The sequence below is a fragment of the Leptodactylus fuscus genome, chromosome 11 (assembly GCF_031893055.1).
Source record: "Leptodactylus fuscus isolate aLepFus1 chromosome 11, aLepFus1.hap2, whole genome shotgun sequence".
NCBI classification, from domain to species: domain Eukaryota; kingdom Metazoa; phylum Chordata; class Amphibia; order Anura; family Leptodactylidae; genus Leptodactylus; species Leptodactylus fuscus.
The window spans coordinates 7,509,543-7,524,138 of NC_134275.1; the positions used below are offsets into that span (position 1 = coordinate 7,509,543).

At 42.3% G+C, this 14,596-nt stretch overlaps 3 protein-coding genes across 4 annotated transcripts; all 3 read left to right on the top strand.

Moving 5' to 3' along the window:
- Nucleotides 1-877: 877 nt before the first annotated feature.
- LOC142184388 (ankyrin repeat and SOCS box protein 2-like) lies at nucleotides 878-4,861 on the top strand. 2 transcript variants are annotated; one of them, XR_012711824.1, is made up of 4 exons: nucleotides 878-1,699; nucleotides 2,558-2,739; nucleotides 3,240-4,029; nucleotides 4,110-4,861. XR_012711824.1 is itself a non-coding variant. In XM_075259232.1 (3 exons), the coding sequence occupies exons 1-3, from the start codon at nucleotides 886-888 to the stop codon at nucleotides 3,291-3,293; spliced, it is 1,050 nt and encodes a 349-aa protein (XP_075115333.1). In that variant the 5' UTR covers nucleotides 878-885; the 3' UTR covers nucleotides 3,294-4,106. The 2 variants fall into 2 exon arrangements, 1 of the variants encoding a protein (XP_075115333.1); XM_075259232.1 differs by lacking the exon at nucleotides 4,110-4,861 and having other exon boundaries at nucleotides 3,240-4,106.
- A 1,724-nt stretch (nucleotides 4,862-6,585) lies between these two features.
- LOC142184221 (ankyrin repeat and SOCS box protein 2-like) lies at nucleotides 6,586-8,850 on the top strand. The gene is made up of 2 exons (XM_075258980.1): nucleotides 6,586-7,438; nucleotides 8,337-8,850. The coding sequence occupies exons 1-2, from the start codon at nucleotides 6,829-6,831 to the stop codon at nucleotides 8,528-8,530; spliced, it is 804 nt and encodes a 267-aa protein (XP_075115081.1). The 5' UTR covers nucleotides 6,586-6,828; the 3' UTR covers nucleotides 8,531-8,850.
- Nucleotides 8,851-10,973: 2,123 nt separating this feature from the next.
- Nucleotides 10,974-13,507, top strand: LOC142185647 (ankyrin repeat and SOCS box protein 12-like). Its single transcript, XM_075261080.1, has 3 exons — nucleotides 10,974-11,703; nucleotides 12,105-12,283; nucleotides 13,217-13,507. Exons 1-3 carry the CDS (start codon nucleotides 11,073-11,075, stop codon nucleotides 13,238-13,240), a joined length of 834 nt encoding a protein of 277 aa, XP_075117181.1. The 5' UTR covers nucleotides 10,974-11,072; the 3' UTR covers nucleotides 13,241-13,507.
- The last annotated feature ends 1,089 nt before the right edge of the window (nucleotides 13,508-14,596 follow it).

Below are 14,596 nucleotides of genomic sequence, written 5' to 3' on the forward strand. Positions count from 1 at the left end.
ATTGAAGTTTATGCACATATATCCAGTAATCTGCTTTGCAAGCAGTTTTTGAAGCTTGGAATAATGCAGGAATCCGCTATAGAAGAAGTGCCAGGTGTGTAGATCACCTGCACTTTGAATAGGAAACAGGGAAGCGCCATTGTGCCAACGTACCCCCGCGCATGCGCAAGATGATGCCCGGAAGTGGCAAGGGAGGAACTGCAGTGATCAGTGTTTCACAGCGCATGAGAACAAGAGGTCGTAATGTCGGAAGTGGGGGCATCGCGGACCGGAAGTGCGTGGTATAGTGCACCTAAGTATCCCCAATGCATAGAAATGAAGTTGAGCACATACAAAAGGCGTCCACTGAAGACTAAGGATGACACACAAAGGGAGAATGAAAAAGGGACCATGTTACACGTAAAATGCATATAATATGCGGACCCCGCGTCAGAATCAGCGCTGAAAAAGAAGTCTGCCATCGACTTCAATCAGTTCCGTTTTCCGTGCAGAACCGATTGAAATCAATGGGGAAAAAAAGCCTTCCATTGATTTGAATAGGTTCCGTGCAGAAAACGTCAATGGGAGACTTCTTTTTCAGCGCTGATTCTGACGCGGGGTCTGTGCTAGAATCAGCGACAACGTCTTCTGTGTGAATGGACACTAAGACTTCTCCTGTGTCTCTCCTCTCCTCCAAAATTACCGGCCGCACAGTAATACAAAAAAGTAGTAGATATTTTATAGTTTTGTGCAGATAGCACATAGCGGGCTCCACTGTACCCTGCAATAACTAAAAGAAATATTCTAGATATTTTATAGTTTTCACTATATGAAACAACAGTTGCTTCTAGAACTGTCCTCTCACTTCCGCCCAACCCATTGAGTCATATCTATCACGTGGCTGTGATGTTATTTAAGGTCCTTCCAGCAACGAAAATCAGGCTGCGCAGGGTCAAATTACCGAGAAGGATTGCAGGAAGGAGACGGCAATATCATAAGGAAACAACGGAGAATATACTTCTATCTGATGGACCTGTAACCCATGCTGTGCTGTATTGGACACATCTAATATTTGGTCACTGTCATTCCGTCTCGCTGCACAGAGTCATCATGTTAAATTCTTTCAGTTCTGAAAAGGAGGAAGCGCTACGTGTTAAAATCCGGGATACTATGAAGGCAAACAATCCAGAAGATCTGCGAGAGTTATTGTCTAAGGACAAAGTCAAGAAACTTATCCAGAAAACTGGTGGGAAAGTGCTAACTGAGTCTCTTGATGCTGCCATACTAGAAGATAATTTAGAATGTATGGAAGAATTACTAAAAGCTGGAGCCTACCCCGACCCTGCGGATTGGTGCAGGCCTGTTTTTCGTGCAGTTGCATTCGGGAAAGGACGATTCCTCAAACTGCTGCTGGATTATGGGGCAAGTCCTGATAGTAGCGAGGATCGGAATTTGTACTTCTCAGCAAACAGGGCAGAACTGGGTATTTTTATAACATTGTTACTTTATGGGGCTGATCCGGATTACAGTGGTTTAGATGAGGATTTACAACAGGATACATATCATCACTCAGTAATAGGGATGTGTCTGGACAGTAACTATGAGGTCCCATTTATGGAACTGCTCATCCAGTTTGGAGCTAATATGTACTTACCTGATATACAGAAAATCCTTCTCCACGCCGACAACGATGCAGCAAGATATCTGAGCAAGGAACGGGGTAATGACGTCTTATTCTTCTGAATAGAGGATATGTGACGTTCTAGATTTCTTTCCTTATTCCCTGTAAATATCTTCACCTTGTACTTTATCATTCTATAATAGTCCAGCTTATACATTATTTATATCAGTTTTCTGCCTCACAACTTATTCATATAGTCTTACCACTTGGGCACACAAGCCTTTGGCTGACAGCGATCTAAAGGTATATGGCCAACTTCTTCAGGCTGTATCAATTCCAGGATTTCTCCTGTGCCTCTCCCTTCTCCAGGAATTAGTGGCTGCACAGCAGAGGCGTAACTAGGAATAGCAAGGTCCCAAGGTGAACATTAGACATGGGGCCCTCCCAGCCTCCTACCCCCCTGCACAAACTGCATTACCGTATATCCTATTATGCACAATAGTGGCCCCTGTACACAGTATTACGCCAAAACCATGTGTATTGTCTTTATGGTGTCTGTAACGTATATAGTATTTCACTATGTTGTTTGTACAATATTTTGTCATTTATGGGCCCCATACTTCAGTACCGTGGTCCTGCTGCTTAGTAGTTGTAGTTATATAGCAGTCAGTGCTGTAATGTAAAAAATACATTATAACCAAGCCTCCCCATCCTACATCTAAATAATACTGCCATACCTCACCAGCGTGAAGTCTCAGCTTTGGACAAGTTTTACCTTTAGACTTATATCTTATATCTCAGATTCTTACAATACAGATTATTGCCGATTTCTAATAAACTTATTTTGTGTTATTTATTATTCATTGGACTAAATATAATATAATTGTATCCTGTTATAATAAATAGTAGTGTCTAACTCCAATCTCATCCTGTACTATGGTTTTATCTCCTCTGCAGTTCATCCAAGATCCCTGATGTCTCAGTGCCGGATCGCTATAAGAAGGCGGCTGGTACAAGTGGGGAAACTCCGTCTTCTCGATCAACTGCAAATCCCTACCAATCTAGTGAGATACTTACAGTACCACAATGAGCTGGATTACCCAGACAAGCTGCCACGATATTATGAACTACAATCTGAGGTAAATATTAGGGTTGAGCTCTGATTAGACATATGTAGGCTCTGGGTATCATTAGGACTAAATGGAAAGGAAGCTGATATGGACGCTACATTGACGATGTATTGATTGCATGGTCGGGCGATGTAGCGTCAATACCAGTATTTCTATAGTATATCAATGACAATAACATCAACATCTCAACAACCTGAAAGAAATATCTTTTATGGACATTATATCACAATACCAGTGAACTAAGTCTAGATATACTTGTATGTATGCAATGTCAGGACTCTATCTGGCTGCTGCACCTCTGATGGTACCATGCCCACCTGGAAAGTTTTGGCTTTGGAGGCTTCTTGGCTTGGTCCAGTTAGTAGCCGAGGAGACCTATATAAGGCCGCACCCTCCTGAGTCATGTGCTGACTATTCGTTTAGTTTGCAGCTCCAATTTGGCTCTTGATGTTGCATTGACTACACTTATACTGACCTTTGGGTATGTTCTTTGATTTCTCTCTGTCTAGCGATATTATCGGAGGTTTCCCGGACTGATCCACGATTTGATGACCAATCAGTGATCTCTGCTCCTGTAATTGTTTGGATTTGGTGTTTGGTTTCTGCTGCAGCGCACTTATTTGTAGAACACTTATCTGTTGTGGTGACAATTCCGGTCTTCAGCTTCAGTGAAAGTCCATCTCTTCTTGCGAGGAGCCCGGGTTGTCAGACAATTTCGGCTGCTGCTCTTCTGAAGACTTGTACATTTCTAACCTTGTCATTGTGGCCTTACATCTGAATCCTAACACAATAGTCAGTCCGCAATCACCATATATCATTATGGAACAAATTCATACACTCATGGCCAGATGCAATCTGCCTGATCAATTTTCTAGAGACAGAAATTTTTTTGCTATTTTTCGTGACAAGCTCTATTTTCATCTCAGACCTTAATCTTCTGCTGATGAGCAGCAACGTGTGGCTATTATTATTTCGCTTCTGCAAGGTGACCCCCGGGCCTGGGCCTTCTCACTAGATGCTCAAGCCTCAGATTTGTTTTCTGTGGACCTTTTTTTTACAGCACTGGGGTTACTCTACGATACGCCTCATCTTACAACCATTGCAGAATCAAATCTGACTGTCCTACTCCAAGGTTGTCTTCCAGTGGATTATTGTTCAGGATTTTGAAGATGTCTGTCCACTCTCAATGGAATGATCTGCACCCTCCTGAGTCATGTGCTGACTATTCGTTTAGTTTGCAACTCCAGTTTGGCTCTTGACATTGACTACACTTGATTCTTCTTCCAATTCCACCTATTGGTCAGTCAATATATCTGCTGGTCTTGGTTGTATTATTTTCCATTTGATAAACTGAATAAATGTCTGCTTTTTCTTGACAGACTTGTACACTTTACATTCATGGATGACCCCTTTACCAGAGACACCATTCTAGAGCTTTGGACCTCTTTTGGCCGTTAGAACCACAGTAATACATTGTGGCATATGCTGATATTGTCCACAAGCATCAAACTAACCAGGGTGTGCCAAGAAAACATCTGACCAACCTCCACCATCTTCACCAGTTGACACCTGACATGAAGGGTTCCTCGATTTATGCTGCTACAGAAATCTGGATTCACCAGACCGGGCAATGTTGCAGACTGAAGTTTCATACCTTATTATTATTACTGTGAGGTCACCTGTATAACTTCTATACAAGGAAACACCAAAGTACAAGTATCATTAATAAGGTAGCGATTCAGTGTAGGACCCACCATGGAGACCACTGTAGAAGGAGGTGATGGTGAGAATGTTGTTACCAAAGAGCTCACTATTACCTGTGGTCATCCTACAATTGCCTCTTAGATATGGGGGTGGACCAAGAATCCCAGTTAGGGAGAAACCCATTGATATTGGAGTCATTAGCAGCGTCTTATTATAGCTCATACAATAGAACTGAGAAGAGGACTAGAAGGATGATAGGTATAATTAGGATTTTTCAGTATTGTGAAATCACCTGGTTGACATTATTGACCTTTAATTTGCCCATTTATTGTACAGAAGATCATGGTAACTAATAAACCTGTCGTGTTATTACAATGAAGCCTCGGGGCGCCTATATTACTGATACATGTGCACTATGAACACTAAATTGTATGCAGGGGGTTAAGTCCACGGCCGCTGGCAAAGTCTGCGTGCCGGCCGCTTCCATTCATTCTTATGGGTGCGTGCTATTAGAAACGGCCGTTTCGAATAGTACTCGCTCATCTCTAGATATAACACAACCAAAAGTCTAATACAATAGGGTGGCCATAAACCAGGAGGATGTAGTGATGATGGGGTTGTTGATATTGGAAAGGTAAATATACAAATGATAGGACTTTCATAGGGCGCCTGCACCATTTGCAAACTTCCTGGTGTCTAATCTGCTGCACCCTACATAGTGAATGGGATTTGTACAAGTCTTATCCACCTGCTGCGACTAAACCCACCATGCAACGTGACCTGTGTTGTGGATTTAAGCTCACTGTATGATATTATTGCTGCAGCTTTTACCCATGCCTCTCAACCTTGGCAATGCAAAGAATAAAAGTTGTGAGACCTCCTGTTATTCCTCTTGGTGTGCTGCAGCAAAACAATCCGAAATTGGTTTGTTTATGTCATGGTGGTTGGCAGGGGATTTACAATAGAAATTCAGCAATGGTTTATGGTGAATTATATGTAAAGGTCACAAATTAGATTTCTGGCGCAGCCGTAACCTGTGTCCAGATAATTTAAGGGTTCTAAGATAGTCCAAAAATAGATAACAGGTACAATATCAAGGGCATCTGAATCACCATCAGGCAGAAGTCTTACTACATAGAGGGCCCTGGGAGAAACTACTATCCCCATTGTAGGCCCTGTTATCACTGTTGTACCAGCCCCTGTGAGGTATCAGAGGTCTAGTGGGACCGACTACAGTCACCGTGAACCGACCGTGATGGACTACTATTTCACTCTCCTCCACTTAGATGTGGCACAAAGAAAGGATTTAAGAGGTTCAAGTCTAGCAAAATTCTGAAAGGGCCCAACTTCACAGTGAATGTAAGTAGTTAATGTGACATGGTTTGACTTGTCATTGTTTGTGACACATTTATTCCCATTTTATGTATTATATTATGTTTTAACTGTATTTGCTTGACATCCACTGATATATATTTCTGTATATGTGACTGGCTAGTACCAACCCACTCAAGTTAAAATACATATAAAATTTATAAAGCTCGTTTCATATTATCCTATAAGACCTAGACAATCGTGTGCCAAAGTGGCTTTGGTGAGGCCACAACATTTTGGCTTCAGAGTGAACACCGCAAAAACAAAGCCTGTAAGAAAGTCACACAAAGTGGCTTTTCTCACCACCTTCACACCGAATGTTGTTGTGTCGGGGACAATGGGAGCTGTGCAGGGATTTTCTGAGACAAGGTGAGCCCTCTATGATACCATCTACTCTAATAGGGTGTATGAAAAGGGAGTATGCAAGACTGTCTGTTAAGCAAAACTGTTAGGCGCCCACCAATCTGATTTTTATGACCTATTCCAATGATAAGTTATCAATATCTATAATGATATATAAATCCAGTTAGGGGTTTTGAGCCAAACCTTTATTCCGCTTTTCGATTAGTTTGCATATATTGTATGATATCTGACACTACTGATGTACTTGTTACGTTTCATAGATTGACTTAGATCTAGCATGGCAGCAGGTCCCTGCACATAGCATTACCTCCACAGCAGCCTCTATTGTACTGTGCAATAAGTAAATGAAATATTGTAGATATTTTATAGTTTTCACTATATGAGACAACAGCTGCTTCTAGAACTGTCCTCTCACTTCCGCCCAACCCATTAAGTCATATCTGTCACGTGGCTATGATGTTATTTAAGGTCCTTCCAGCAACGAAAATCAGGCTGCGCAGGATCAAATTACTGGGAAGGATTGCAGGAAGGAGACGGCAATATCATTAGGAAACAACAGAGAATATACTTCTATCTGATGGACCTGTAACCCATGTTGTGCTGTATTGGACACATCTAATATTTGGTCACTGTCATTCCGTCTCGCTCCACAGAGTCATCATGTTAAGTTTTTTTCGGTCTGCAAAGGAGAAAGCGCTGCGTGATAAAGTCCTGGATACTATGAAGGCAAACAATCCAGAAGAGCTGCGAGAGTTATTGTCTAAGGACAAAGTCAAGAAACTTATCCGGAAAACTGGTGGGAAAGTGCTAACTGAGTCTCTTTTTTCTCCCATACGAAAAGAAAATGTAGAATATTTGGAAGAATTATTAAAAGCTGGAGCCTACCCCGGCACTGTGGATCACTGGAATCCTGTTGTATATGCAGTCAAGTTCGGGAAAGGAAGAGCCCTGAAATTGCTGCTGGATTATGGGGCAAGTCCTGATTGTGGCGAGGATCTTCCCTTGTACACCTCAGCAAACAGGGCAGAACTGGATATTTTTATAACATTGTTACTTTATGGGGCTGATCCGGATTACAATGAATTAGATAAGGGTTACCTAAAAGATATAAAGTATCAGTCAGTTCTAGGTTTGTGTCTCAACAGTAACTATGAGGTCCCATTTGTAGAACTGCTCATCCAGTTTGGAGCTAACATGTACTTACCTGATATACAGAAAGTCCTTCTCCAAACCGACAACGATGCAGCAAGATATCTGAGCAAGGAACGGGGTAATGATGTCTTTTTCTTCTAAATCGAGGATATGTGACGCTTCTAGATTTCTTTCCTTATTCCCTGTAAATATCTTCACCTTGTACTTTATCATTCTATAATAGTCCAGCTTATACATTATTTATATCAGTTTTCTGCCTCACAATTTATTCATATAGTCTTACCACTTGGGCACACAAGCCTTCGGCTGACAGCGATCTAAAGGTATATGGCCAACTTTTTCAGGCTGTATCAATTCCAGGATTTCTCCTATATATTTAGCAGAATTATTATCTACTACTTTATAGTCACTATATATTGGTCTTTGTATATCACTCTCAGGATGGTGGTGTTCTTGAATCCCTATGTAGTGGTAATGTTAGTGGTTATGGTGTGGCAGTGATATTTAAGCCATGTATAGTAGTGTTAATGGTAATGTTTCTCTTGTGTATTGTCTGTATGGTGTCTGTAACGTATATAGTATTTCACTATGTTGTTTGTACAATATTTTGTCATTTATGGGCCCCATATTTAAGGACCACATTGTCTAAGCCCAACCGTCTTCCACTGTTCTCCCAATACTGTGGTCTTGCTGCTTAGTAGTTGTAGTTACATAGCAGTCAGTCCTGTAATGTAAAAAATACATTATAACCAAGCCTCCCCATCCTACATCTAAATAATACTGCCATACCTCACCAGCGTGAAGTCTCATCTTTGGACAAGTTGTAACTTTAGACTTATATCTTATATCTCAGATTCTTACAATACAGATTATTGCCGATTTCTAATAAACGTATTTATTTATTATTCATTGGATTAAATATAATATAATTGTATCCTGTATGTACAGACCGTTATAATAAATAGTAGTGTCTAACACCAATCTCATCCTGTACTATGGTCTTATCTCCTGTGCAGTTCATCCAAGATCCCTGATGTCTCAGTGCCGGATCGCTATAAGAAGGCGGTTGGTACAAGTGGGGAAACTCCGTCTTTTCGATCAACTGCAAATCCCTACCAATCTAGTGAGATACTTACAGTACCACAATGAGCTGGATTACCCAGACAAGCTGCCACGAAATTATGAACCAGTTATCCATATGTATTATTAGGACTAAAAGAAGCTGATACGGACACTACATTGACGACGTATTGATTGCATGGTCGGGCGATGTAGCGTCAATACCAGTATTTCTATAGTATATCAATGACATCAACATCTCAACAACCTGAAAGAAATATCTTTTATGGACATTATATCACAATACCAGTGGACTAAGTCTAGATATACTTGTATGTATGCAATGTCAGGACTCTCTATCTGGCTGCTGCACCTCTGATGGTACCATGCCCACCTGGAAAGTTTTGGCTTCAGAGGCTTCTTGGCTTGGTCCAGTTGGTAGCTGAGGAGACCTATATAAGGCCGCACCCTCTTTAGTCATGTGCTATTAGTTTAGTCGCCCAGTTGTCATCTACTGCTTATGGTAGTTGAGACAAGTAGGTAGGGACTGGGGATGGGTCAAGTATTAATGTGTACCATCATGCATACTAGATTTGTATTTTATAATGTAATGCTCAGTATATTGAGATGTTATAGTAGTTGTCCAGGAATTACAGTTTTCTGCAAGAGACTGGTGAAAGTGCAAATAAGAAAAAAAAATTCATACTCACCTGTCCCCAATGTCCCCATGTCACCCACGGCTGTCTGTTCCAGCTGCAACCAGGGGTCTTGTTTTAGTGAAAGGCCTAAGGAAAGGAATCAGAACATTGCAGTTGATGTATGTGAGTGACATCCCGGTTTCTCTCCTTAGGCCGATGACTGCAGTTGGGACAAGACCTATAGCGCCGCTGGACTGGCCGGTCAGGGGTGGGAGGACCAGGGACAGGTGAGTGGGGGTTTTATTTTTCAAATTCCCTGACCTTCTTGCAAAATCCTGTAATTCCTGGGCAACTCCTATAAAGATTAGGACCAACACAGCGAAAACACAGGTTTTGTTTCCAGTGTTCTCTGCACTTTCCTCCCCTATTAAATATCACATGACCATGGACTGATTTTTATTCACTGGAAAAAAAACAATGAATGACAGCAAGCAGAGATCTCGAAAACCGCAAGGGATTGATATCCAAAATATATCGGAGAACGGTATAACATTTCATTATTCAAACAATATTTGTCGGAAACTGGACAACCCCTTTAAGAGGCTGATAGGAACTGAATTTGCTAACAGGTCATTGCATATAATCTGTTGAAATGGATCTAAACTTATGAAAGAATATTTCCTATTGCAAGGACTGACCTAGTAGGGGAAGGGAACTGTTACTCAATAAAGAACTGACTTACAGTAATATCCGAGAGGCAACTTTAGGAAAACAGTAGTCGTAAAACTTTTATCTTCTCCCCCCTTCTGGCTGAAGACATTCAGGTCCTTAAAGGGATCCTATCTTTTAAACACAATTTATTCTCCCTAACATGTCGGAATAGCCTTAAGAAAGGCTATTCATCTCCTACCTTTCCTATTCTTCTCCGCGCTGCCGTTCGTATGCAGATGAGCTCTCTTGCAGCACTGGAGGCGGGCCCCAGCACTCAAACAGCACTGGGGGCGTCCCCAATGCTGCCAGAGAACTCTCCAGCGCCGCCTCCATCTTCAGCGACGAGGTCTTCACTGCATCTTCTTCTGGTGGCGTCTTCTTACTTCTAGGCCTCGGGCAAGGCGACTGCGCATGCCCACAGGCCACGAGAAAATGGCCTCTTACAATACTGTGTAAGAGGCCATTTTTCTTGTGGCTTTGGGCATGCGCAGTCGGCTTGCCCTAGGCCCGAGGCCTAGAAGTAAGAAGACGCCACCGGAAGAAGACACGGTGAACACCTAATTGCAGAAGAAGATGGAAGCGACGTTGGAGAGCTCTCTGGCAGCATTGGGGACGCCCCCAGTGCTGTTTGTCTGCTGGGGCCCGCCCCCAGTGCTGCGAGAGAGCTCATTTGCTTACTGAAAAAAAACGGGATTGCAGGCGAACGGCAGCGCGGAGAAGAAAAGGAAAGGTAGGAGACGAATAGCCTTTCTTAAGGCTATTCCGACATGTTTTAAGATCTGTAACTTTCTTCTCCTTCTCCATCAATATATCTACCGGTATATGTCTTGTGAGAAACGCGTCAGTCTAGCCCATGAACTGTTTTTTTGATGCACATAACCTTGTTTTTTCATGCATCAATATTAAAAGTTACATTTTATTTGTTATTGGATTCCTTCTTGATTGCTGGACCCGGTTTTTACTTCTTTTTTCCTTACAACGTTGCCCCAAGTCGAGGGGGTTAGGATCCCTGCACAGGGGTGTTTACGAGAACGATTGGAAATCATGGTCTATATATGGGAGTTGGGCTGCGTTCACATTTGGCTTATTTTTACCCCATATATGGCAGGAGACCTGTTATGACGTTCATTCCGAGAACTTTCTGACAACAGCACACTCTCACTCCAGCCCAGCCCCCGTCACGTGGCTGTGATGTTACTCAAGGTCCTTACGATATAAAGCACAAGGCTGTGCAGTGTAATATTATTAAGGAAGTTGCTCGAAGGAGATTGTATTAACCCGTTAGGATTCAGAAACAATGGAAATCTTGCATTCATCCGATGAGCACCTGGATATGTGGGATATATGCAGTCCTCGCTCATAGTCACCATGTTGGATATATTGAAGTCTATAAAGGAGAGGGGGGTTCCTGGTAAAATCCTGGATGCTATTAAGACAGATAAGCCAAGAGAACTATGTATGTTGCTATCTAAGAACAAAGTCAAGAAACAGATCCGGAAAACTGATGGGAAAGTGCTGTGTGATTATCTTTATATGGCTATATGTCATGGATATTTTAGATGTATGGAAGAATTATTAAAAGCTGGAGCTTACCCAAACGCTATGGGTTGGTGTTACCCTCTGACAAGGATCATTACTGCAGGAGAAGTCAATTTACTCAAGATGCTGTTGGATTACGGAGCAAATCCTGATTGTAGCCAGGAGGTTCCTTTGCACATATCAGCACGTAGGGCAGAACTGGGCATGTTCAGAATGCTGCTACTTTATGGGGCTGATCCAAACTACAACGGTTCAGATTCTGACAGCTATACAGATATTCCTCACTCAGTATTATGGATGTGTATTGCCAATAACTACGAGGTCCAATTTGTGGAACTGCTCATCCTGTTCGGTGCTAATATGTACTTACCCGATATTCATGTTTTCCCTATCCAAGCCGACAATGATGCAGCGAAACATCTGGACAGAGAAAGAGGTACTGACGTATTTAGCATCTCAAGGAAATAAACGTGTAGAACAAAACATGCGTGATTGCAATAATTTACTGGGAAAAGTTTCAGGGTTGCCAAGACTTAACAGAAGTATTGCAAAGCATAGTAGCTAATGTGGTTACTTAGAAGCCCACGTTGCAGAGAAGCTACTTTATTGTTGCAGATTTTGCTACATTAAAACAAAACACACACTATACAGTATATATTTAACAAACGGTTTGCAAACAGATTCTCATTGGCTGTTTCTATTACGTTACTGTACTTTTCTTCTTTGGACTATATATAATATAACGTATAATGTCATCCTGTGTCTATAGATTGTTATACCGAACACTAGTGTCTAACTCCAATCTCATCCTGTACTATGGTCTTATCTCCTCTGCAGTCCATCCAAGATCCCTGATGTCTCAGTGCCGGATCGCTATAAGAAGGCGGCTGAAACAAGTGGGGAAACTCCGTCTCCTCGATCAGCTAGAGATCCCTGCCAATCTAGTGAGATACTTACAGTACCACAATGAGCTGGATTACCCAGAGAAGCTGCCACGATATTACGATATAGTTCAGGTAGTTATTAAATGGGGTTCTAGTTCTGGCATTTATAGGTTTGGGGTATTCCTAGAGCAGGGCTAGGCAACGTTTTTTGTTTGGTGTGCCGATTTAACTCTGACCCCATGTATGAGACCATGATAGTTCTGGGCAGTACTGTCAGTAACCGACTGCTCCACCCCAAGTGTGAGAAGGAGCGTTATCAGAGGTCCTTCCTCCCAACCGCGGTCAGGCTGTATAATCTACATCAGATCACTCCGCACAGAGAACTAAATGATCCTGAGTCTTTCTTTATCTTTTAGTTGCTCAGTATCTTTTCTATCTGCTTCTATGAGCTTGTATGTGTTCTTTCTTGTAATATATTACTGTATTATCCATGCTGCTGTAAGGCCCCGTTCTCACGGAGTAACGCGCCGCTCATTCTGACACGTAAACACGTGACAGAGTGAGCGCTTCAAAACAGAATCCAATGGGTTCCGTTTAACGCGCGTAACACATTGAAATCAATGGGTTAAAAAGCCTCTATTGATTTCAATGTGTAGCGCGAATGACGGAACCCATTGAAGTCAATGGGATTCTGTTTTGAAGTGCTCACTCTGACACGTGTTTACGTGTCAGAACGAGAGGCGCGTTACTCCGTGGGAACGGGGCCTTAACACCTTGAATTTTCCCATGGTGGGACTATTAAAGGATTATCTTATCTTAATGTGAAGCACCTGTGAGTACCTAGTATTGATACAATGGGCGCTAACAACTCAGTGACATATATAAGACTACATCATATTACTACATCACATATATCATCATTACATTCACATATAGAACATTTCACTTGTTTTGCCCACTCCTTGTTTGTGTGTATTTCATAGAAGATAACATGAATCTAATACTATTAGTTATCTGTCCAGTTATCGACATAAAATAATAAATGTCTGTTTTTCTCCCCTATAGTACATTTGTACAATAGGACCATAAGGAAGCCAGTGAACGGATATCCATTGAGGGCCCAGGGTGACAATGGTCGAAGAGGGGGATCGTGATGACTTTGTTACCAAAGACTCCTTTACCTACTGCGCTCATGCTGCGGATTCTACAGTTCCTATTCCTAGGAATGTCTATGCCAGATTGCAACGCGTCAATGGTCTGCCTGGTCGAGAGATTGATTTCCAATGTAGCATTTATAGGACCCAAAAATCCAACAATCTAAGACTGTGCAAGATCTGCAGGCCCAGCTGCAACATATGTAGGGAAATATGTCGAAGGATCAGTGGCGCAACTACCGTGGTAGCAGTGGTAGGGGGACATTAGGAGGTGACAGCGGCTACTGCTGCAGTTTTCTCTTTTTTCTTAATAGGCCGTTACTGGCTGGAATTACTCCCCAGTAAATGTATAATTTTATCATTCCACTCCATTCGATCCTTGCAATTCATTCTTGGTGCATTCATTTTTTGTGTATTTAAAGCATCTACTACATAAAGTAATGGATTTGTTTTAACATGATCTATGATATTCTTGGCAAGCCATATACAGTATACTGTAGTCACAACAGTCGGTGAGATGAGCAACAAATGACCTAAAGCTTAAACACTAGAGATGAGCGAACAGTGTTCTATCGAACACATGTTCGATCGGATATCAGGGTGTTCGCCATGTTCGAATCGAATCGAACACCACGTGGTAAAGTGCGCCAAAATTCGATTCCCCTCCCACCTTCCCTGGCGCCTTTTTTGCACCAATAACAGCGCAGGGGAGGTGGGACAGGAACTACGACACTGGGGGCATTGAAAAAAATTGGAAAAAGTCATTGGCTGCCGAAATCAGGTGACCTCCATTTTAGACGAATAGTGGATTTCAAATCCGGGTCATATGAGAATGTGAACTTTGTGACTATGAGACAGGGATAGCTGTACAGGCAGGGATAGCTAGGGATAACCTTTATTTAGGGGGGAATGTTATTAAAAATAACTTTTTGGGGCTCTATCGGGTGTGTAATTGTGATTTTTGTGAGATAAACTTTTTCCCATAGGGATGCATTGGCCAGCGCTGATTGGCCGAATTCCGTACTCTGGCCAATCAGTGCTGGCCAATGCATTCTATTAGCTTGATGAAGCAGAGTGTGCACAAGGGTTCAAGCGCACCCTCGGCTCTGATGTAGCAGAGCCGAGGCTGCACAAGGGTTCAAGCGCACCCTCGGCTCTGATGTAGGAGAGCCGAGGGTGCACTTGAACCCTTGTGCACCCTCAGCTCTGCTACATCAGAGCCGAGGGTGCGCTTGAACCCTTGTGCACACTCTGCTTCATCAAGCTAATAGAATGCATTGGCCAGCGCTGA

What these genes read in the sequence shown, in the direction of transcription:
- LOC142184221 (XM_075258980.1), top strand. Translation starts at nt 6,829, where the DNA reads ATGTTAAGTTTTTTTCGGTCTGCAAAGGAGAAAGCGCTGCGTGATAAA. An exon ending in ATATCTGAGCAAGGAACGGG is followed by an intron (nt 7,439 to 8,336) that starts GTAATGATGTCT and finishes TCTCCTGTGCAG; the next exon opens with TTCATCCAAGATCCCTGATG.
- LOC142185647 (XM_075261080.1), top strand. Translation starts at nt 11,073, where the DNA reads ATGCAGTCCTCGCTCATAGTCACCATGTTGGATATATTGAAGTCTATA. An exon ending in ACATCTGGACAGAGAAAGAG is followed by an intron (nt 11,704 to 12,104) that starts GTACTGACGTAT and finishes TCTCCTCTGCAG; the next exon opens with TCCATCCAAGATCCCTGATG. An exon ending in GATATTACGATATAGTTCAG is followed by an intron (nt 12,284 to 13,216) that starts GTAGTTATTAAA and finishes TCTCCCCTATAG; the next exon opens with TACATTTGTACAATAGGACC.
- LOC142184388 (XM_075259232.1), top strand. Translation starts at nt 886, where the DNA reads ATGTTATTTAAGGTCCTTCCAGCAACGAAAATCAGGCTGCGCAGGGTC. An exon ending in ATATCTGAGCAAGGAACGGG is followed by an intron (nt 1,700 to 2,557) that starts GTAATGACGTCT and finishes TCTCCTCTGCAG; the next exon opens with TTCATCCAAGATCCCTGATG. An exon ending in ATTATGAACTACAATCTGAG is followed by an intron (nt 2,740 to 3,239) that starts GTAAATATTAGG and finishes CTCTCTGTCTAG; the next exon opens with CGATATTATCGGAGGTTTCC.